Genomic DNA, 22,422 nt, shown 5'->3' on the forward strand with positions numbered 1-22,422 from the left:
TCATGTACAGCTTATTTAATGAAGTTAGAGATTTGCACTTAAGTCTTTTGAAAGGTTTACCTTATAACTCCCATCTTTGCTAAAGAGGGAAGAATTGTGAGCAAGTTTGGGGAGGAAATGAGGGTCTATTACTGCCTTTAATGTCATCTTGTCTTAAGAGGGCAATGAAGCTCATTGTTCATCTCTACGAGAAAAACTGTAAGAAAGGAAGTGACAGGAAATTGGCTAATAAATAATACCTTAAGGACACACGAATAGAGCTCTCAGTACTACTAGGTGACATCTAGCGAGCACATTGAAGACTTTCAAGCACTGTGCAGAGATGAGCTACTCTTATTACTAGATGACAAAAATACATCCGATTACCATCTTCTCTTTGACTCTACAAGAATTATTTTTATTTCTACAAGTTTCCCATTCTTATAGTAATACCTTATAGTAACCTCTTGGTGAAAAGTTTGGAACATAAATTTCTCTAAACACAGTTTTATTGTATTCAAGTACTTAGAGTAAAGAATGAAGCTGTTAAATGGATACTAAGAGAGGTTATATAATAACATAAATATAATTCACATACTGAGAGGCATTGTGGTGTAAGGAGAAGAGAGCTAAACTCAGAGTCAGGAAAACCCATCTGGTTTCTAGTTCTGCCTCTGACTCACTCTAGTTTTATGATCTGAGACAAGTCACTGTACCTCTTAGTGTCCTAGACAATTCTTAAAGACTTTATGTTGCAGAATAAATGCTGATTAGTATTGGTAAAGGAAGTGTCATTGGGAGTTTGCTTTTACCAATGAAATTCCTTAGAGATTTGTTTATTTGCTAACTGATCAACCTTATTACTTAATGAATGATATTGCCATAGCATCAATTTAGCAGAAGAAATCTAAAAGACCTTGCCTGTTCAGCAAAAAATTTAACAGACATATAGTAAATGTCCATGACATGTGTTTGATACCAGAGACACAGGCTCAAGGATAGGTGCACAAATAACTAGGATACAAGAATAAATGAGAAATACATAGATGAAATCCAAAGTGCTAAGAAAAATGGAAATGATCAGTTTCACTGGGGGAAGTCACTGAAGATTTCATGAAGGAATTGACATCCAAAATGGACCTCGAAGGGAGGATTTTTTTTTTTCTGGTAACATGATTAGAGGGTCTATTTCAGATGTGAGGAACAAAGACACAGGAAAGGATAAAATGATGGGTACTGGAGAATAATTCTGTTTTGGCTGCTTCATAGGCTGCTTAAAGGGGAGTTTTATGAAACAAGGCCAGAAAACTAGGGTGGGGCTAGATTTAAGGAGGTGCTAAGTATTTAAGTCAGGCGATGATATACCTAATACCACGCAGAGGAGAGGAATGACAGAACATTGCAGCACATTAGAAAGGTGACTCCAGGTTTGGTGTGGAGTAGGGTACATTAAAGATGTGGTACTTAAGGAAAAAGGTAATTTATTTCAGAAGTATGAATTTTAAAAAACAAACAAGAGGGTTTCAACCATGGGAGTTTTAATAAATAGAGAAGAGCAACTTCACTCAATCGAAAGATATTTTAGGGACAGTTTGAACTGCTGAAAAATTAACTTAAAATTAGTAGATTCCTAATTAATGAGGTAAAAGTCTTGTCCTTTTCTGAGTGATACTTATAATGATTTTGGTCAGTTATCTGACTTTTTAAAAATGCTATATTTCGCCTTTTAGAGTAAAGGTACTGTGAATAAAAATAATAACTAAATATGTTATCTAAATTGTGAAGTATTAAAATAATACTTTTTTTAATTGAACCAAGTACCAGAGTTTTAGCTTAGGTGATGGGAAATATCAATTGTGCCATTAATGAGGAGAATTACCTTTTGGGCCAAAGAGAATGAATTTGTGTTGGGGAATACTAAGTCTGACACAGTAGTGAGTCACTATTTCTTATGAAAGGGAGAGCCTGGCAGAGTGAGATCTAGGTATATCCGTGGTCTCCATTAAATCCTTGTGCAAGCTGTTAAGCTTTTAAACTTGAATAAACAGATGATCTTTAGGATGATGACTAAGAAATTTTCTTTTCATAGCCAATTTGGACCTTAGTTCTGCAAGCCATAGTTTACCTTCTTATTTACAGTAGCCATTTTTTCTTTGTTACACAATCTGAACCAATGCATTTCAATCAGTTCTCTAATATAGTTCTCTTAAATTTTGCTGCTAAATACCATATACTGATTGTTTCTGTCTCACTTAAAATCTACATTATTTACACTTTAAAATACCCTGAAATTTTAAAAAATATCCTTTATAATTGTTACATATGGCTTGCTTTAAGAAAAACTAAAACTTTATATTTGACCTGCAAATGTCATTGGGACAGCGTGAATATTCTGAAAGATAAATCCTTAGTTTGGATCTGACTTTGTTTTCCCCCAGCTTTGTCATCACTGTTATTTTTGGCTTAACATTGCTTTTAACTCTTCAGGTAGTGTACATTCATTTTCTAATGGAAGAGCTGGATATAGCCATCACCACCAACACCGGCATAGTGGACATGAGAGAGAAGAAGAAAGAGGCGATGTATGTTTTGAGACATAAGTGCTTGTATTTAATCTAGTTCTCAGAAATTAGCTTCAGTGGTATGAAGGTGAACTTAAATTTATGTTTTATAAGAGGGCTGTATAAAAAACAAATTTATAAATAGAATTTATAATGGAAATGGTGCAGAGCATCTACAAATAAGAAGGCAAATCTATATTTGCTTCTGATTATGGTTTCACCATCAAAAGGAATCATAGCCTACCATACCTCTCTACTCTTGTTCCCAATCTTTCCTATGTAGACCAGAAACACCTTTCAGATCCATTTAGTATTCAGTGTTACTTTAGGATATTGTGAGGAAATCTTGGAAGTACAATGTTCCTGTGTATAAAATAATAAAGTTAATTATAAGTATAAGAATTCATTACTTAATAAACTTAACATGAATAGTCTTGTTTTTACAAATTCAATGTATTTCCAAAGTTGTGCAGCTATTTTAATTCCTGATCTTTGGGAAAACTCATTCTTTCCTTGCTCTGGACTTCAGGCTCAAGCCCCTTAGTTTCAGGTCAGGGCTTCTAGAACTGCCTGAACTAGTAATCTTGGATGCCATCCAGCCCTGCCTTACATAAGTCTCTCTTCTCAGGTGCTTTTCTAACTGGGGGCATTATGATTAAAAGGTTTCTCCAAAACTGTTCCCCTCTAGGAAGCTTTTTTCTTACTTGCTTCTATCTGGATAGTTGTTACCTTTTTAATAACAGTGTTGCTTATTACAACACTCAAAAGAGATATCAGACCTTTTTTTTCTTCTTCTCATTTTCCTTTCTCTCAAAGATCTTTATTTTACTCTTACTCTTACCCTGAGGGGAGTATTTTATTATTTCTTCTTTCATTCTTCTCCAGGAGGAAGAATAACCTTTTTGCATTTGATATTTGTCCCCACAGAGTTAAATTCGTTAGCTATTTAAAATGACTTAATTTCCTAATTTTTTTTCCTATCAGTAAGTTTGCTGAAAAGATTTCTATATTTTCTGGCCCATAATTCTTTTGTTGTTAGTGAATGGATAGATTTTTATACTAATACACATTACTCTGAGAGTGGTTGTATTCATGTTAGTTGTTTTTATAGTCACTTACCATGACTGATTACCACTAGTGTTCATGGATTTTCCATAAATCATGTTCCAAAAATGTTGATATTTTCTATATTATTGACTTATTAAAAATATGGCCTTCATTTCTCATTTTCTTGTAGTCCTACTTTTTTCTTATAATGAAACTATTTCCCCTTTGGCATAAAAATGTAATTAATTTACTACTCTATATGCCTCCAGATCTCAGACCTGTATGTTAAATGTGCCTTAACTATAACTATTCCATACTTAGAACTCCCCTGAAGTCTTTCTGAATACAAAATCCATGGTAAACCTGCTGTGACTCAGACCCATCCACATGACTGAAAGCACTTTGCCATTTGGCTTCTACACCCTGGACTCTGAATCAACAAGTTAGAAAGGGGAGTCAGTGTGCACCTCAACAACCTTGGCTGCCAGTGCTTTGACCTCTCCATCTGTGGGTATCAGAAACAGCAGTTTCCTTTTTGGTATTATGAGTGCAGGATTTTTATTATAGTTCTGTGTTAATCATTTGGTAATCATTAGTGGTTTTTTGTTTACTCTTCATACCCACACATTTACAAGTTACTGTAAGTTGTAGGTCAAATATCACCTGTTAGAAGCAGGTCATTAAACTTCCTGGCCTTTACAGCTTGATGCTGTCCCAGATCACTAGGCCACTAAAATGGTTTCAGTACCTGGAGATGGGCAAAGACAGGAAGAAAGAGGGAGATAGATACCCTGAATTTGGACGTCAGCAGTTGGCACACTTCTCTCTCTCTTCCCATCTTTGACGTCTGAAGAAAAAACTCCCTGCCCAACCCCAGTTGTTCCCAACATCATTCTCACCTACCTCAGTACTATCCCACTAATGTCCCACTATTGACTGCCTCCTCTCCCTCCATCCTCTTCCTTTTCACTGTGTCTTCCGGAACATTTTCTTTCACTATATATATCTTCCTCTCTCTTCATCTCCTTTTGCTCACTGTGTCCTCCCCTCCTGATGACACTGCATCACTGGCCACCCTTTCCCTCACTAGTTGAAACTTCTTTCATATTCCACAACTCTCTGTTCCCCCATGAGTCTGAATTTGTCTTGTTCTCCATTGCCACTTTCAGACTTTCCTTCTACCACCTTCATTCAACAGCCTCTTCTTTGAGTTTCCTTCCAACCATATTTATCCCCCAGATCCTGATGAGTGTTACAAACAGACTTTCAGGATATTCTTTCTCTTTTCTCAATGTGCTTAGACTTGAACTAGCAATCATCCTTTTACTAGGGGACCTGCGGGGGGATGGGGGGGGTTGGGGGGGAGTTTGTGTGTGTGTGTGTGTGTGTGTGTGTGTGTGTAAAAACATGCATAAATTGCCAAGCCCAACTTCAGATTATTCTCACTGGTCATCTTTTTTTTTTTTTGCTCCTACTCAAGTACTACTGAATGAAACTAATGGAAGTCATGAACTTAGGCCAACTTCAGTACAAGTTTGTTCTTTCATTTCAACTGGGTCCTTACCACAGCAAGGCCTTCCTTCTCCCTTAATTAGATTTCTATCCCACTCACCACCAAAGCTGTTTGATTCTCATCTCTCCTTGTCTTCTAGAGCAAGTGCTCTAAACCTCTTATTCACAGGTGAAGATTTCATGTCAATACTTTACCAAAAAGAAAAATTTGAGGCATTCATCATGACTTTCTCTTATTATGCCTCCCTGACATCATGCTCCAATATTATCACCTTCATTCTGGTCTTTGATGAACAAGTGACTTTTTAATGTCAAGACCAGTTTCTCTTCTTGTATCTTTGATTCTAGCCTCTCCTGTCTTCTCCAGAAGATTGCCCTCTATCTGCTCCTTCCTTCCTTCCTTCCTTTCTGCCTACAAACATTCTCAAGTCTCCCTGATCCTTAAAAATCTGTCAGGAGAGCTTGCTGGCAATTGTCCTATGTCTCTCCTCTGCTTCTTGGCCCAACTCAAAAATTCTTTCTACACTCAGGGCCTCACTCTCTTTCCTCTCACTGCCTTCCAAATCTTCTGTAGTCTGGCTTCCAACCTCGTCATTCAGCTGAAACTGCATTCTGCAGGTACCAGTGATCTCAAAATTGCCAAAGCTAAAAGCCTTTTCTCCTTGTCTAGCATTTGACACTCTTGACTACTTCCTCCTAGAATCTCTAGATTTCTTGAATTCTAATTTCTCCTCCTCCCTGGCTTACTGGATTTTTACCCATGTACTTTAAGGCTCTGTCATGGGTCCTGTCACTGAACTCATTGAATGATGATCTCTGTAGTTCCCATGGATTCAGTTATCACCTCTAAACAACAGCAGTTACTACTAGCATATATATAGTGCTTATCTCACCTTACACATTATCTCCCAACTCTTGATATATCCAGCGCCTAGTCCATCTCCTGAGTTTTAGTCCCTTATCACTAATTTCCTATTGAATGAACATTTTAAACCAGATATCCAATTGACATCTCAAACTCAGTAAGTAAATAGAATGCCTCACTTCAGAACCTCCTTAATCCTGTTGTGAGCATTGTTATCCTTCTTACCACTCAGGTTTGCACTCTTTGTCTTACCTCAACTACACACCATCACTTACCCCACATGTCCATTCAGTTGTCAATTTTGTTGTTTCTCTTTCTCCAGCATCTCTCTTGTATACATCCCTTTTTCTCATCACCACCCTGGTTCAAGCCTTTATCAACTCAGCTAAACTGCAGCAATAGCCCATTAATTAGTCTCCTTGTCTCATCTTTTTCCTAATTCTAATCCATTCTTCATGTAAATGCCAAATTGATTTTCATAAAACCCTTCTCTGATCTTAATACCTTTCTACCCAATGAACTTCCTATCAGCTTTAGAATCAAAAATAGACTCCTTTGGTATTTGAAACTTCTTGCAGATCTTTCCATTTCTATCTTCTTACACATTATTCCCCTTGATATCCTGTCTTCTAGCTGTATCTTCCATCATGGTGTCTTTCTGTTGGTTGTCCTTCTGTATAGAACATTCTCCCTTCTCAATTCTACCTCTTAGAATCCCTGGCTCCCTTCTAGACTGTGAACAACTAGCATCTTCTTTCAGAGGCCTTTAATCCCTCTCCCTACTTTGTAGCTACTTTCTTTGTATTTTGAATGTGCCTATTTATGTTTATGTTGTCTCCCTATTAGCTTATAAGCTCATTCAGGGTTCAGGCCTGGTACTGCCTTTTTCTTTGCCTCTCTAGCTGTTAGTGGAGTGTCTGGCACATAATAAGCTTAATAAATGTTTGTTAATTGATTGATTGAATACCATTATGTTTCTTGTCTACTATTTTGTGAGGATCAAATTAGATGGTATGTGAAGGTGCTTTGAAAATCTAAAAAACATACAAATGTGTTAAGGCAAAGGTATTTCTATTCATTATAACATTCAGTTGGATATTTAAGCCCTACTGAATTTGGTTTTACCATTTTTTGTTTTAGAGACACTTCTTTTTCTTCATAGTAAATTCCTTACTTCCAGATCTGTTTTTCATTCAACTATATTTTTGTGTAGTAAGATGAGATATCATCTCCCACTTAATTTTAAGATGGTATGATTTCTCAAGGATTTACAAGTAAAGTTTCCTAGAGAAATGGGGCTCAGTTTTATTCAGCTTCTCCTGTACCCTCCCACCCACGATTTGTTTTCTTCCTTATGATTTTATTATAACCTGTATCTTTTGACTCTGACTTAGTTGGTTCCTCATTATAAAGAAAAATCTTTTTATAAGGTTTTAATTCATAGGTTATCTTTCAAGCAAACTTAATATGCATAGAAATCAACCCACATTTTTCTACAAATAAAAGAGAGGGATAATTGTTCACATTTTTAAAAAATTACCTTAACACATATACTCACCAGAATTTATTAAATGACTTTTTATTAGTTGATAGGCTGAGTGGGAGGAGGAGTAGAAAACCACTTTGTTACAAGATGTTAGAAACCATGGCCAATTAATCAGAAGGGAACATAAATTTAAGACAATAAGAAGATAATCAATTTTCAGAAATTGGGCACGAAAGTTTTCAAAAATTCAAAGCTCTTGGCAAATACGAGAGAGTATGAAACATGGCCTTAGTCTTAAACAACCCAGAATTGCTATCAATTTATTTAATATTAAGAATGACCCTGGGTTTTAACTTTTAGTTATAATTTAATTTTCCTTCAGAATTTAGATTATATGGAACAGCATGGTATCTCCAAGAAAGTGCATTGGACTAGGATTCTGAAGGTTTCAGCCCTAGTTCTCCCACTAAGTAGCTCTCTATGAACTTAGACCAATCACTTCCCTCTGAGTCTCTCTGTAAAGGGAAGGAATTGGATTATGTAGTTTCTAAAGACCTTTCCTGCACCCATATTCTCTGATTCTGTGTAAATGTTCACTTAAAAGGACATTTATGTTCTAATTTGCTTTATTTTTCTTTATATTTCATAGGGAGGGTTCTCTGTGTTTATACAGCTGATGCCCATTGTAGTCTTGATTCTTGTGTCCTTGTTAAGCCAGTTGATGGTCTCTAATCCTCCTTATTCCTTATATCCCAGATCGTAAGTAATTATTTTATAATGAATTGGTTTCCTTAACTGTCTTACTACCTCTTCAGTTTTTAATTTTTACCTGGATTTTATCAAATTAATAACTGAAGTATATTTTTACTGATTTTTATTTTTCCTTTTCCAATATAGTTTATTTAGTTGGATGAAATACATAAGAAAAGAAGTGCTGTGATTGAACTTCATATCTATTTAATAGGAAAAGATGACGTGTTGACATAATATTTTCCTACTTTCAAGACAAAATAAAATTATTCTTTTTCTTCATTTTAAATATGTGGAGAATAAAGAAACGATGTCATTTTTCTGTATATGTTAGTATATGTAACTATTTATAGAGAATGGAACAAAAATGTTTTTATCACTTCTTATTTATATGAAGCCTGCTTTCTAACAGTATCTGAAATGTTTCTTGGATTGTACTATTAAATTATCTTCAAAGCAACTTAATCTAGTATTCCAGAAAAATATATTAACATCAATATTACTGAATAGGAAAAATAGAAATTCAGACAATAATAAAGTTTAATTTGCTTTTTAAATACAAAATAAAACTTGTATTAAAAATATTGATCCTGAAGATCAGAATGACTTTTTGAAAATTCCAATTAATAGAAATTTTAAGTGAAGGGGAATTATTATCAATTTCATATTTTTAATGTTGCTTTGGTAACTTTTTTTTCTAATTTAGTTCATAAAATTTTAGTTTTATTTTAATTGATAAAAACTAATAAGGATCTATTTGTTTTATAGTGGTTCTGGACAAACTTTTAAAATGCAGACAGAAAACTTGGGTGTTGTTTATTATGTCAACAAGGAGTTTAAGAATGACTACAAAGGAACGTTATTACAAAAGGTAGAAAAAAGTGTGGAAGAAGATTATGTAACTAATATTCGAAATAATTGCTGGAAAGAAAGACAACAAAGTAAGTTACATTTTAAGATTTTTAAAAAGCCTTTAAATCTTAGATTTACTAGTTTTCCTAGATTACTTAGATTTACTAGAATTACTCTGTTCCATACTTTTTCCCTTGTGGTCTTCATTCATTTTCTCTGCTTTCTCCCTTCTCAGCCCTACCTCTTTGTCTCTGTCTCTGTCCTTCCTTCCCTACCTTCTCCTTTCCTCCCTTTCTCTCTCTCTCTCTCTCTCTCTCTCTCTCTCTCTTTCTCTCTCTCTCTCTCTCTCTCTCTCTCTCTCTCTCTCTCTCTCTCTCTCTCTCTCTCTCTCTCTCTCTCTTTCTCTCTCTCACTCACTTTCTCACCTTTTTTTCCCCAATCATTGCATATTTGTGTAACTTCACATAAACTTAAGATATTAAACCAGATGCCAAAGAAATGTATCCTGATGTAGTCTCTAAGAAAAGTCCTACATTGTAGATCATCAGCTTGCTATTCTAGATGGGTAGCTGCATCATTCCTTCTTATCTGTTGCTCCTCATTGGTTATTTCTAGTTAGCATTGAATGAGGAAATGTGACCTAATGGAATCAAGAGCCCTGGGCTGAGAGATCAACCACACTGACTACTTAGAATCATGAACTTCTTAATAGTTTGGCCTCAGCTTCCTCATCTATAAAATGAAGAAATTTCAGGCTTAAATGAATAGTCTAGTTGAACTTATTCAGGTCACAGAGTATTGTGATCAAAGTATTTTGTAAATATCAAACCACTACATAAAACTTAACTGTGCTTTTTTTCAGTCATTTCACCTTATTTTTTCACTTACAAAGTAAGGGGATTCTGTATCCTGTAGTGTGCCCTGCACGGATTTTTTTTATATAAAAGTTATTTTTATAAAATTATCTGATGTAGAAGGAAGAACATAGAGGGAAATTCAGATCTCATATGACTTCAACCATTGTTGCTTAATGAAATAGGACAGGGGTCCCCAAACTTTTTACACAGGGGGCCAATTCACTGTTCCTCAGACCACTGGCGGGCAAGATCACCGCTATCCGATGCCTGTGTACAGTACTGGAGGCGGTGCTGGGCCTGTGACACTGTATACCGCTGCCTGGGATAGCGGAGATTGTAGCGCTGGCTGTGATGGGCTTGTCACACCTTGCACAGGCCCATCACTGCCACCACTGTACACAGTGCTGAATCCCCTCCCCCAGATCACTGCTCACCATGCTGACATCTTCCATTGTGCAGGTACATAATCCTTTGTGCGGTGCCTTGTTCTTGTTCAGCTTCTCTCAGAACAAGGCGCCACTCAAAGGATTATATCACCGGAAGTAGTATTGTACTACTGTAGTACTGTACGTGAGCGATGCCACGCTTTGCATCACTGCCACATACAGTGCTCCTCTCACTGACCACCACCAGTGAAAGAGGTGCCCCTTCCAGAAGTGCATTGGGGGCTGGATAAATGATCTCTAGGAGCTGCATGTGGCCCGCGGGCCGTAACTTGGGGACCCCTGAAATAGGATCATAGATTTCAGGCTAGGATTTTATAAATGTCTGACTTTGGTTAGGCTTCATTTTCTCTCTCTCAAGAGGTTCTGATAAACAGTGAAACATCCAGGAGATAGATTAGCATGCAGAGTGAGATAAATGAGTGGTTAAATAAATAACATTTTGTTTTTAGTTGTTATTTTATTAATAACCATTTTAAGGAAGCCTCAAAAGTAATATGTTCATTTTTCAATAAAAAAGGCAATAACCTTCACAAATTTTTGCCACCTTTTGTAAATGAGAAAATATGTTCACAATATGATTTAATATTTAGTAGCTGACATTAAACTTTTCCTAAGGTGACAATCAGCTCCTACAATGTCAGTTGCTGTTAACTTTAAATGTATACCTGAAAATAGAAGGTAGAAGGTTGATGTGGTATTTCTTTAAATGATTGTGGGGTGGGGGGGCCATCACTAATTCTGACAAAAGGCTTTTTTTTTTTAACCCTTACCTTCTGTCTTAGAATGATACTAAGTATTGGTTTTAAGGCAGAAGAGCAATAAGAGCCAGGCAGTAGAGATTATTTGTCCAGGATCACACAGCCAGGAACTGTCTGCTGTCCAATTTGAACCTAGGACCTCCCATCTGCAGGCTTGGCTCTCTAGCCACTGAGTCACCTAACTGCCCCAAAAGAGATTACTAATAAAAATAATGTGGTCATAACATTTTGAGCCAGTTAAAATCTTAGAGATCATCATCTCAAATTCCCTCATTCTATAGATGAGAAAACTAAGGCCCAGAGAGCATTGTAGAGCCCTGAGTGTGTCTCACAGTCATCATGGTAAAATCTTGAAATAAGGTACACCCCTCTCTTTTTATGTCCCTTGAGCACAGACTTAAGCATTTATTATGTTTTTTTAATATGAATGTACATTTTGGCTGTAATGATAGTTTTCTCTCCCTCTGTCCTATATTATGGGGAAAATGAAATTTTTGATTTTTTTGTAGGTTTTCCTTTTTTAAAGACTAACTAATGTATTTTCAACATTTTAATTTGCTAGACATCAGTGGCATTGCATCAAATTGTAGTCCTTCATATTACAAAAGTCTAATTCTCTGATAGATGTCAATGAAATGTGTCAGGAAATTTAATAAGCATTAAGCTCTATAATAGTTAAAATTAAATTATGAGGCTGCTAGTAGCTTTAATAACTTTATTACATCAAAGTAGTGGTAGTAAAGGGAGGGAAATGTAGGAAAGAGGTAGAGTTGCTTAACTTACTACTCTATTTGCCACCATGGTGTATTGAAGCTCACCACTGACATAGGTTCCTTCAGGTTCCCAGCTCCAGCTGCAAGACTCTTTACTTCCTGTTGGGTCTGACCTTATAAGCATTTTTCTCTATCTATTAGCTCTCCCATGTCACATCTCAGGAACCAACCATAGTTTCTTAATTTTCTTGGCACTACCCAGAGGGGCAGAGCCTATGAGATCAGCTTCCTGTCTCATTGGTTTCAACTTCTTTTCTCTAAGGATCTGTCTATACCTGCATATCTCAGTGGTAAATGATCTTCACGTCAATAAGAGGTGATGTGTATCACAAAGTGACATTAATAGAGAGAGAGAATTTCTATTCCAGCATTATTCTGAATGTAAACTAATGCCAAAGGGTAATTCCCCCTAATTGGCTTTTTGTCAATGCATCTATCAATCATTTTTATTTTCTTACTCTTTTATTTCTCTTATCCCCAAATTGTTGTAATTTCCCCTTTTTAAAGTGCAATTTTTTTTACACCTCTAGTAAGAGAATATTTAGAGGTATAAGTTGGTTATTTGAAATGGTTCATTGGGGAGTCTAGGCATGTTAATCTCCCAAAACCCTCAACTGGCACTGAGATGTGACCTGACAATAAAGCAACATTAATAGAAAGAGAAGTCCTCGTCCAACAGCTCCTACTGCTTAACTTTCTTGTTTGTAAGGATAGAGAATTATTTTAAGGAGTAATAGAACTATCTTAAAGTATTTAAAAGATTATTACATGAAAAATTATTCTACATGGAGCTTGAGAACAAAATTAGGAAAAATGAGTATAAGTTGCAGAGAGAAAGATTTAGGCATCATATCAGAACATGCTTCATAACAGGCAGAACTGGCTGTCAAAATGGGGAATGAGGTTCCTGGAGAAGAAGTGTAGGGTTTCTTAGGGTCTCCCTATTGTGTGTGGGTGAAAAGTGAGGGGAGAAGTACAATTTTAGGAAAAGAAGGGTGATGTGGAGAGGAACTTCCTACTGAAAATTAGAGTAACTCATCCCTGAGATCCTTTAATTTGCTCAAGATGACTCAGGTAGGATTATATAATAGAACTAGGATCCAAGTCTGACTCAAATCCAGTGCTTGGTATTTTAGAGGAAAAAACATTAAAAATTGCTTGTTACAGGGGGAAGGTAGGTGGCTCAATAGATTGAGAGGTAGGCCTAGAGACAGGAGGTCTTGAGTTCAAATATGGCCTCAGATACTTCCTAGCTGTGTGACCCTGGACAAGTCACTTAACCCCCATTGCCTAGCCCTTTACCACTCTTCTACCTTAGAACCAATATACAGTATTGATTCTAGGGGGGAGATAAGGTTTTTTTTTTTTTTAATCGCTTGTTACTGGTTGATTTTCCTGAGTAAAAGTATGGGGGGGGGGGGGGAGGGAGGAATCAGTGTTGAGTCAACAAATTTTTATTGATTGAATGTGAAATGACATTGTACTTTTAAAAATTAATTATTTCTTAAATTCTTAAAAATGTTTTTGTGTTTAAAGAAACAGATATGCAGTATGCAGCAAAAGTATACCGGGATGACCGACTACGAAAAAAGGCAGAATCACTTAACATGGACAACTGTAAAGAATTAGAGCGGCTGACTAGTCTCTATAGAGGAGGATGAACTGGGATTTTCATTTGCATCTTTTAGCACACTTTTTTTTTCTGTACAAAAAGACATTTAGTTTCATTGTTAAATCTCAAAAAAGAGTTGGATGTTAAAAACTAAACTGGATAGTTGCTCCCCGAACTCTCATGCTATAGGACTCAAAACAGTTAATGGCTTCTTTACATAGTAAGAAACTGAAAACTAAAATTCATGATTTAGTATGCATCACTTAATTGATATTTTACTTTTTCTTCCAATGCTTACATAATGCTTTAACTACAAATTATTCAAAAAAGGATTATCTTGCCTATAGCAGTTTTGCAGTTATAGTGATTCTCCTCTTCTCCCCTGGTCATGTAAATATTTATGGAAAAAGAAACATTTTGTGTATATAGAAGTTATTGACTTTATATTTTAAAATCTCAGAAGTTTAGCTCCATGAAACACTTTTGCTCCCTGATGAATAAATGTAAGACAATGTTACTTTTTCCTTGTCAGGTGTCCAGTGTGTGGAGTTTAAACAATGACACTTTTTTTTTAAGGCAATTTAACTTTGTGTAATAATCTTCTAGCTTTATCTGCTTAGAAGAATTTAATATTTTTAAATGTATATTCCTGAATATATGTTGAGATGAATTGAACTGGTGTACATTATCAGTTTGCCATTTAGTTTTATGAATTGCTAAGCAATGTGAGGAAATGAAAAGCTATTCTGATTAATTTAAAAATAAATATAATAAAAATGCTATACAGATACTTAATGTTGACATTTCTTGAGAAGTAAATGTCAATTTTGAAATTATGAAAGTAAATATATCCCCTCGCTCCCTCTATCGCAACCACAGCCAATTTATGTCCATTTAAAAGCTTCTAAAATTAATGAAGGAAAGACTCTTTCTCCCACACACACAGAAAAATTGCAGTTTCTTAGTGCTCATTTCATGCTTGTTCTTGAAAATAAAGTAATCCTTTTGTAAGCAAGTTGTAAGAAAAGTTATTACTAAAATTAAGCCTTATGCCTTTAACACTATTGCCAACTACTAAACTTTTAGATAGATAACTTGCAAAAATTATTTGACCTGTTTGACTACATGCAAAGATGAGCAGAAATACAGTGGCAGGGAGAATAATCCTTTACAGGAAGTCTCTATAAATGTCTCTGCAGTGCCACTCAGAGCTTCAAATCGACTCGCCATTTAAAGTAGTTGAATTTAGTTATAATAGAAAATATACAGTTTTGTAATGAAATCCACTAGTATAAATTAGAAACATACATAAACAGTTGGATATTGGTTTTTGTGCCTGTAAATTGAGTATGAGAGTATTTCATTTGAAATTTTCTATGTTGAACTGTTGTCATATTTTAATCATTTTGCTTCATACTCATTTAATGGAACAAGAACAAGACTTTGATAGTTTTTCTACTTGATGAGAATGCTGGAAATTCTGTGATAGTGGCAATGCTTATTGTGTTTAGAAATTATTTCTGAATTTAGCTAATTTATTCACAGTCTAATAAATTCCTGCCTAACTGATCATTCTCCTTAAAATTGTCCTGTTGTATCTCTTTTTTTCCAAGTAACTCACTGGAATTGCTTGGTTGCATCATAAATTATATAACAGTGTAGTAATTAGGGAATAGTAGAAAGCCCAACCAAGTTTCACTCAATTTGTAGAGAAGTGGCCTTTAGAATAAATAGCATACTTAAAAGGGAATTACAATTTACAACATTACAAATTACAATAGCCTGCAGAATGGGCTGTTAGCAGATAAAGGACATAAATTATTATAATAGATCATTGTTACTTATTTTGAAAGTATTATGGTCATAAGACAATGTACAGTTTTGGAGTAGAATTCCAATATTTTCTAACAGATTTTTTTTCCAGTTTTCACAGGAATGATGGGCATAAATGGGGGTAGTTTCTTTTAATTCAACCCTCCTGTTTAAAATAATTCTTTTTCTTTTAATTTGGAGTTTGAGGATGTTGATAACATTAGCAAAGTTAGTCATATAATGCTAATTTATCCATGGTTTCAGGCAGTGTTATGCTTTTAGTATATTGGTGTGTTCCATTGAATTTCATAAAATATTTAGGCAAAATGTCTTTGGAAAAAGAACATTCTAAAATTGATTGTAATCACTAGTAATGGCTGAGCAAATTTTAGGGTGTCCTACGGACCAAACCTCAGAAATTTCTGCTGCTTTTAACCTTGGGGGTGAGAAAAAGTTCGGTTTTCCATATGACCTGATTTATGGAAACAAACAAAAACCTTTAATGTATGTGAAGCAAGATTTGGTCATCTTGAAGTGGGAAATTTTCACATTTGACATCTTATTTCAAAGAAAAATTCTATTTTTTTGCCTATGAAATCATCATACTTTAAAAAGGTGTGTTCATAACAGATTCTAAACTAAAATTTTTCATCGTTGTTCAAAAGTTCATGGAGAAGGCTATTCTATGCACATAGATAATTTACAGTTTTCTTCTTTAGCATCAAAGGAATTTTTCACAGCATGTCAATAAACTCCTCATATTGGTAAAGGATTCTACAGTCATACAAAATTAAGTATTTTAATGTCTTTGTGAATAAATTGAGATAAAATGGAATCACATCATTTATTCCATCACTTTTATTCTCATTTGCCCTATAGTTTACAGATGGATTGGTGCTAATCTTTACCACACTGGCGAAGTTTTAGAATTGATGAGGATTTTATTCTCAGTACTGAGTAGTAGTAGTTTCAGGTTAGTTCTGTCTAAGTGAAACTGATTTCATTTCAAATCTAATGGGATTTGGATGCCTCTGTAATCATGTTTCATACTTTTCACATATGAAAATATGGACAGTGTTATGGGAATACTATGTGGAGGAAGTAGTTAAGTCTTCATATGTGACTGTCATTGCACTCATTCATTAGACCCCTCTGCTTGAACCACCTCTACTTAGATTAAGATTGTAGGTTTCTCTGCTCTTTTCTCCTCAACACACCCTACCCCAAATCCTAAAACCAACAAAATCTTCATCTCCAACAATACATCTAACAACAAAAAGGCATAGTTACTACATTTAGATTAATTTAAAATAATCTCCTCTTGGTCTTCAAAAGTTTAAGCTACAGATGTCATCTGGCAACACAACTACACTAACGGATAAAACGTTTTAATTTTTTGCAAAATTCTATTATTAATTGATTTTCTCTCTGGTGTTAAAAGCAGTAATAAAAAGTTCTCAATTGTTTGCTTGAGTTCTAATCAAAGCAGCTTTCCTTTAAGCAAGTATTATATGAAAGAATTAAAAGGTTCATAGAAAAACTTTTGTGTCCCTGGGGGAGACTTGGATTCAGTAGTAATCTTACAACTACTCAGCCTCACCCTGAATAAGGTAAAAGGAGAGCTATGTGAAATCTTCCCATCCTATATGGACAGGAAAACAACAATGAACAGGCTTATTTGCTGCTTTATAAAATATGTCATTAAGTGGATGAGTACAAAAACAGTAGTCTGGCAGATATGTTTATCATTTAGAATTTCTGTGCTAGCAGATCCCTTTATATATTTTTAAAAGAAAATAAAATGAGGAGTCCTTTAAAGAATTTATATATCAGTGATCTGATGGGAAACATGGTAATAGAATTCAGGCTTCCTTTTTTAGTTTAATTACTGTTAAAATATATATTTTGTGTGAATGGAAGCAACTTTCTTTTAAATATATTTTAAAACACTCCTTATATTAAGGATTGTGTAGCCTTTAAAAAAAATAAATTCCCTTTGCATGTATAACTTTTCCCTGATCAAGATAAGATTTTTTTTTTTCACTTAATGCCAACATCTGCTGGTCTTGGGGCCATTAGATTTATGAATACTCTGGGTGTGTGTGTGTGTGTGTGTGTGTGTGTGTGTGTGTATTTTTTTCAGCTAATACCTCAAACTTGTAATTGTTTAATTAATACCATAATATGTTTGCACAGATTAGGGCTTCCATTAGCAAAAGGATTAATCTTTACTTCGAATTCTAGGAATTCAGTTCAGAGTCTTATTAAAATATGAGTTGTAAACCTTTTTCTCCTAAGGGTATAGCCATTCATCTTATAAGTTCTGTTCAAAATAGCGTATACATGTTTGTCTTCAAAGCTGTATGAAAATAAGAAGCATTTCTTAAAAATGTCTTCACCAGTTCATTACAGTTGGTATTTAAGACTACAACTCACCAAGACTACTACACTAAGAAGATAATTAACATCTAACACCAGTGTGGCATAAATAATTCCATTTCACAGAAGTTCATCTGCCTTTTTAAAATATTTCAAGTTGACAAGCACTTTTTCCACTTAAGAAACTGTAGCAGTGGAACTTTCAAATGGGTTAACATTCATCTGTATATGGCATGATGGTCCGTAATGAACAGTTTCAGTTATTGTTCTAGCTAGTTAACGTGACAAGAACAACAAACCAATCAATAAAAGGATAACTCATTTGATCATTTACTGATAATTGAGAAATGCTTCTTGCCCGTTTTCACCTTCTGTCATTCAGTACAATTTCTGCTAGTCCAAAATATAGTTTGTATGCATTTGAAAGCCACAGATAATTTTCCCAGTATGTATAGAAATTTACATGGAAGCCCTGTAAAGAAAATGTAATGAAATGAAGCTGGCATCTTATATAGGAGATCTTATTTTGTCTATATAGTGCATTTGAGATTACAAAATGAACTGTCTGATTTGTAATATATTTACTGTAATACCAGGCTTATATCAAAATAAAATTATTTTCAGTGTGAACTGTGTTAAAGAAAATGGCATTTGATTTTTACTTCTGTCAACTTGTAAATTCTGTTGGAATGCTTTGTGATAAATTTGTTTTTCAGTCCCTTTAGTTTTCATGTCTGTACAAGGTGGGAACAAGATTGAAGTATATTCTCCCAGCAAAAGATTACAATATAAGTTTGCTTAAAAGACTTGTTGAGTTTTATGATTCCTAGCACACTCTTTTTGTTTCATGGTTTATCATGGATGGAAAATTGATCACTCACTGCCTCCCTTACAAATAGCTGTGAGAAAAATGCTGTGCAGCCTTTTGAAGTACTGTATAAATTACCACTACTTAATAATAATTTCATCCTCCTGGCTGGTGATAGCCTTCTCTGGACTTAATTAGGCTGGTCTGGGAAAGCTGGTCGTCGGAAATGTGGCCATTTTGGAAAGGACCACACTTGAAGCCTTTCCAAACTACCTGAAGTATTTCTAAGCTCACTTCCACAAAAAATGAGTCATTGTAGTACAACTTTTTGGGGAAAGGGTGCTAAAAACATATATCATGTGCCATTTCTGATAGTATAGTGATAGGTCAAATTCCAAACTGCACTTAGACAAAAGTGCAATGCTTCCTACAATAAGAATACATTGATTTTTCAGCCGAATTTTTCTCATTGGCCGTGCTGACTGTTAAAAGACTACACATATTCTAATTATATCTGCATAATCAGGAATAAACTCCATCATCTCGAAATGTGAGTCTGAGCACCAGCTAGGTTCTATAGTCAGTGAGGCCTCAGTTATATTTCTCAGTCTCTACATGTTTTAGGTCCAGAAGTTAGCCTCATTTTTGCTTTTTATATTTTGCTTTCAGAAGGCCATTTCTGAAAACACCTTAAGTTTCAGCATTGACCTGGAGAGCCAATGCATTTTTATTAGGTATCCAAAGTGGAAAAGTTTTCATTTGGACAACTGACAGGTTAACCAGTGCTGAAAATGCCAGGTGTATATCAAGTCTGACTGTGACTGTGCCACATGCATATGTCTGTATATATGTACACACACATACACAAATAAATGGGTATCTGATTCCAACATTTATGAGCCATCATCATTTATTGTTCTTTTAGTTTCTCTTACAATCCGTTACACTGCTGCCAAAATTACTATCCTCAGACACAGGTCTGATCATGTCTGCTCATGCTCAGAACCCTCTACTGACTTCCTTTTGTTTTTTGATGAATTACAGAATACTCAGTGTCACCCTGAGCTCTAGATGGTTACTTTATTTTTTTTTTCTTGAGAAAATTTTATTAGTTTATTTAGAATATTTTTCCATAGTTACAAGATTCATGTTCTGTCCTTCCCCTCCCTCGAACCCCTCTGGTAGTTGATGGGCAATTCCACTGGGTTTTACACATGCCATTGATCAAGACCTATTTCCATATTATTGCTATTTGCACTAGGGTGATCGTTTAGAGTCTACATCCCCAATTAGATCCCCATCAACCCTTATGATCAAGCAGTTGTTGACTCCCATAGTTCTTCCTCTGAATGTGGATAGCATTCTTTGAAAGAGGGGTCTTCTTAACTCTAAGCCAGGCACTCTATCCATTGAGCCATCTAGCTGCCCCCATCTTAGCAAATGCTTTTATTAAAATTTATATTTTAGTTAATTATTAATAGGAAGCACACCAATGGGACACAGCATTAAAGGAGTCTCCCATCGGGTTACCTTTAGAACCCTGAGAAAGAATAGCCAATTGTACCTCTGGAGATTAACCTACAAGTGGGAATGCAGCCCAAAGGAATTGCTCAGTAGAATTAGTTGGTAATATGTATAGTTACCCTAGCTAACATATTCTCCTCAAAGGTCACTAGATGGTTACTTTAGAATTGTTTCATGCAAAGTAGACCTACTTGTGGTCATAGGATCAGATCTAATGATGGAAGAGACCTCAAAGCATGTCTAGTTAAAGGAAATTGTGTTGTGCTTAAAGTATATCAGGCAGGTTTGAACCCAGAGCCTCAGATTTTTCTGAAAAGAGCCAGTGTCCGTCCCGCCCCCCCCCCAAGCCATATTGCCTCCCCAATTTTACTGGGAGTAGAATGAGCTCCCTTATCACCATATCTTAGAATCCCTAACATCGTATAAGACTTAGCTTATGTATTACCTCCTAAAGGGATCATTTCCTGATCCTCTTTGTTGCTAGTATTTTCCCCTTCTCATTAACTTGTATTGACTATTTAAGGAGTGAGCTCCTTGATTTGGGGGGTGGGGCTTTGTATCCCCAACACTGGACCCAATTGGGCTTGGTAGATAGGAGGCATTTAAAAGCCTGGTGTCCCAATTTGTATATGTGTTTCTTTCACCAGTATAAGTCAGTCCTTAAGCATTTATTAAGTACCTGTTGTGTATTTGTCACAGGGTATACAAAGATGAGGAAACAGTACCAACCTCAGGGAATTCAAGATCTTTTATAGAGGCATCATTTGCATATATGTGTATAAAATAAGTATCTGGAGGGAGGGGAGACCTAGCACTTGAGCTGAGCTTGGAAGAAAACTAGGATCATGGTGGTGAACCTATGGCACATGTGCCAGAGGGGGCACTCAGTCCTCTCTGTAGTCATGTACACTGTCACCCCAGCATAGAGTTCACTACTGGAAAGCCAAAGGGACCTGGGCTGGGCGAGCATGCTCCTCTCCCCATCTCCACAGGTGCCTAAAGACATTTTTCACATCACCCACCCCTCTAAAAGGTTCACCATCACTTAGGGCTAGGGTGCTTAAGATGTATGGGTGAGGAGGATGGGCTATTTTATGCAAAGGCATAGGGACTGGAGGTGGAATATCACCAATGAAGAAGAGCAACTAAGCCCATTTGACTGCATTAAAGAATGCAAGAATTAAAGAATCCTAGAAAGGTAGGCTAAAACCTGGGTGCATTCAATGCCAGCCACTAATGCATTTGACCCTAGAGGTATCAGAGTCAGTGCAGCTTTATGGTCATTCCTGTGTTTTAGGAATATCTGTTCCTAATGCTGTTGGTTATATGTTCAAAACCTTTTTAATTTGATAAAATCATTTTATATTTTGCAATGTTCTCTATCTCTTGCTTGGTCTTAAATTCCTTTCCCACAGATCTAACAGGTATGTGGTTCTATGTTCATCTAATTTACTTATGATTTCACTCTATATTTAAGTCATACCCGTTTTGAATTGATCTTGGTATGGGGTGTACATCTGTTCATCTAAACTAATTTTTTCCATGCTGTTTTCCAATTTTCCCAGCAGTTTTTGTCAAGTAGTGAGTTCTTGTCCCAAAAGCTTGGGCCTTTGGGTTTATTAAACACTAGCTTGCTGAGGTCATTTACCCCTAGTCTATTCCATTGATCCACCCTTCTGTCTCTTAGCCAGTACCATATTGTTTTGATGACCATTGCTTTATAGTACAGTTTAAGATCTGGTAACTGCTAGTACCCCATTTTTAACATTTTTTCATTATTTCCCTTGATATTTTTGGTCTTTTGTTCTTCCAGATGAACTTTATTATAATTTTTTCTAATTCTATGAAAAAAGTTTCTGGTAGTTTGATAGATATGGCCCTGAATAAGTAGATTAATTTGGGTAGGATTGTAATTTTTATTATATTAACTTGTCCTCCATAGGAGTAATTAATGTTTTTCCAATTGTTTAGCTCTACTTTTATTTGTGTGAAAAGTGTTTTGTAGTTGTGTTCATACTATTCCTATGTTTGTCTTGGCAGATAGATTCCTAAATATTTTATATTGTCTAGAGTGATTTTAAATGGAGTTTCATTTTTTTTTCTTTTTTATAACCCTTACCTTCTGTCTTGGAATCAGTACTGTGTATTGGCTCCAAGGCAGAAGAGTGGTTAAGGGCTAGGCAATGGGGGTTAAGTGACTTGCCCAGGGTCACACAGCTGGGAAGGAAGTGTCTGAGGTCATATTTGAACCTAGGACCTCCTGTCTCTAGGCCTGGCTCTCAATCCACTGAGCTACCCAGCTGCCCCTGGGAGTTTCATTTTCTAACTCCTGCTGCTGAGTTTTGTTGGAAATATATAGAAATGCTGATGATTTATGTGGATTTATCTTGTACTCTGCAAC

The 22,422-nt window shown here is 35.6% G+C and overlaps 1 protein-coding gene across 3 annotated transcripts in view; it reads left to right on the forward strand.

Moving 5' to 3' along the window:
- The window catches only part of DNAJB14 (DnaJ heat shock protein family (Hsp40) member B14), an 89,245-nt gene extending 70,911 nt beyond the window's left edge, over positions 1-18,334 (forward strand). For all 3 annotated transcript variants that reach the window (XM_001363932.5, XM_007495887.3, XM_007495888.3), the window contains exons 5-8: positions 2,467-2,561; positions 8,100-8,209; positions 8,969-9,141; positions 13,423-18,334. In XM_001363932.5, the coding sequence (XP_001363969.1) occupies positions 2,467-2,561; positions 8,100-8,209; positions 8,969-9,141; positions 13,423-13,547 (503 nt within the window). In that variant the 3' untranslated portion in view covers positions 13,548-18,334. The remainder of the gene's footprint in view (positions 1-2,466; positions 2,562-8,099; positions 8,210-8,968; positions 9,142-13,422) is intronic.
- Positions 18,335-22,422: the final 4,088 nt, after the last annotated feature.

The sequence above is a fragment of the Monodelphis domestica genome, chromosome 6, assembly GCF_027887165.1.
Source record: "Monodelphis domestica isolate mMonDom1 chromosome 6, mMonDom1.pri, whole genome shotgun sequence".
Taxonomy (NCBI): Eukaryota; Metazoa; Chordata; class Mammalia; order Didelphimorphia; family Didelphidae; genus Monodelphis; species Monodelphis domestica.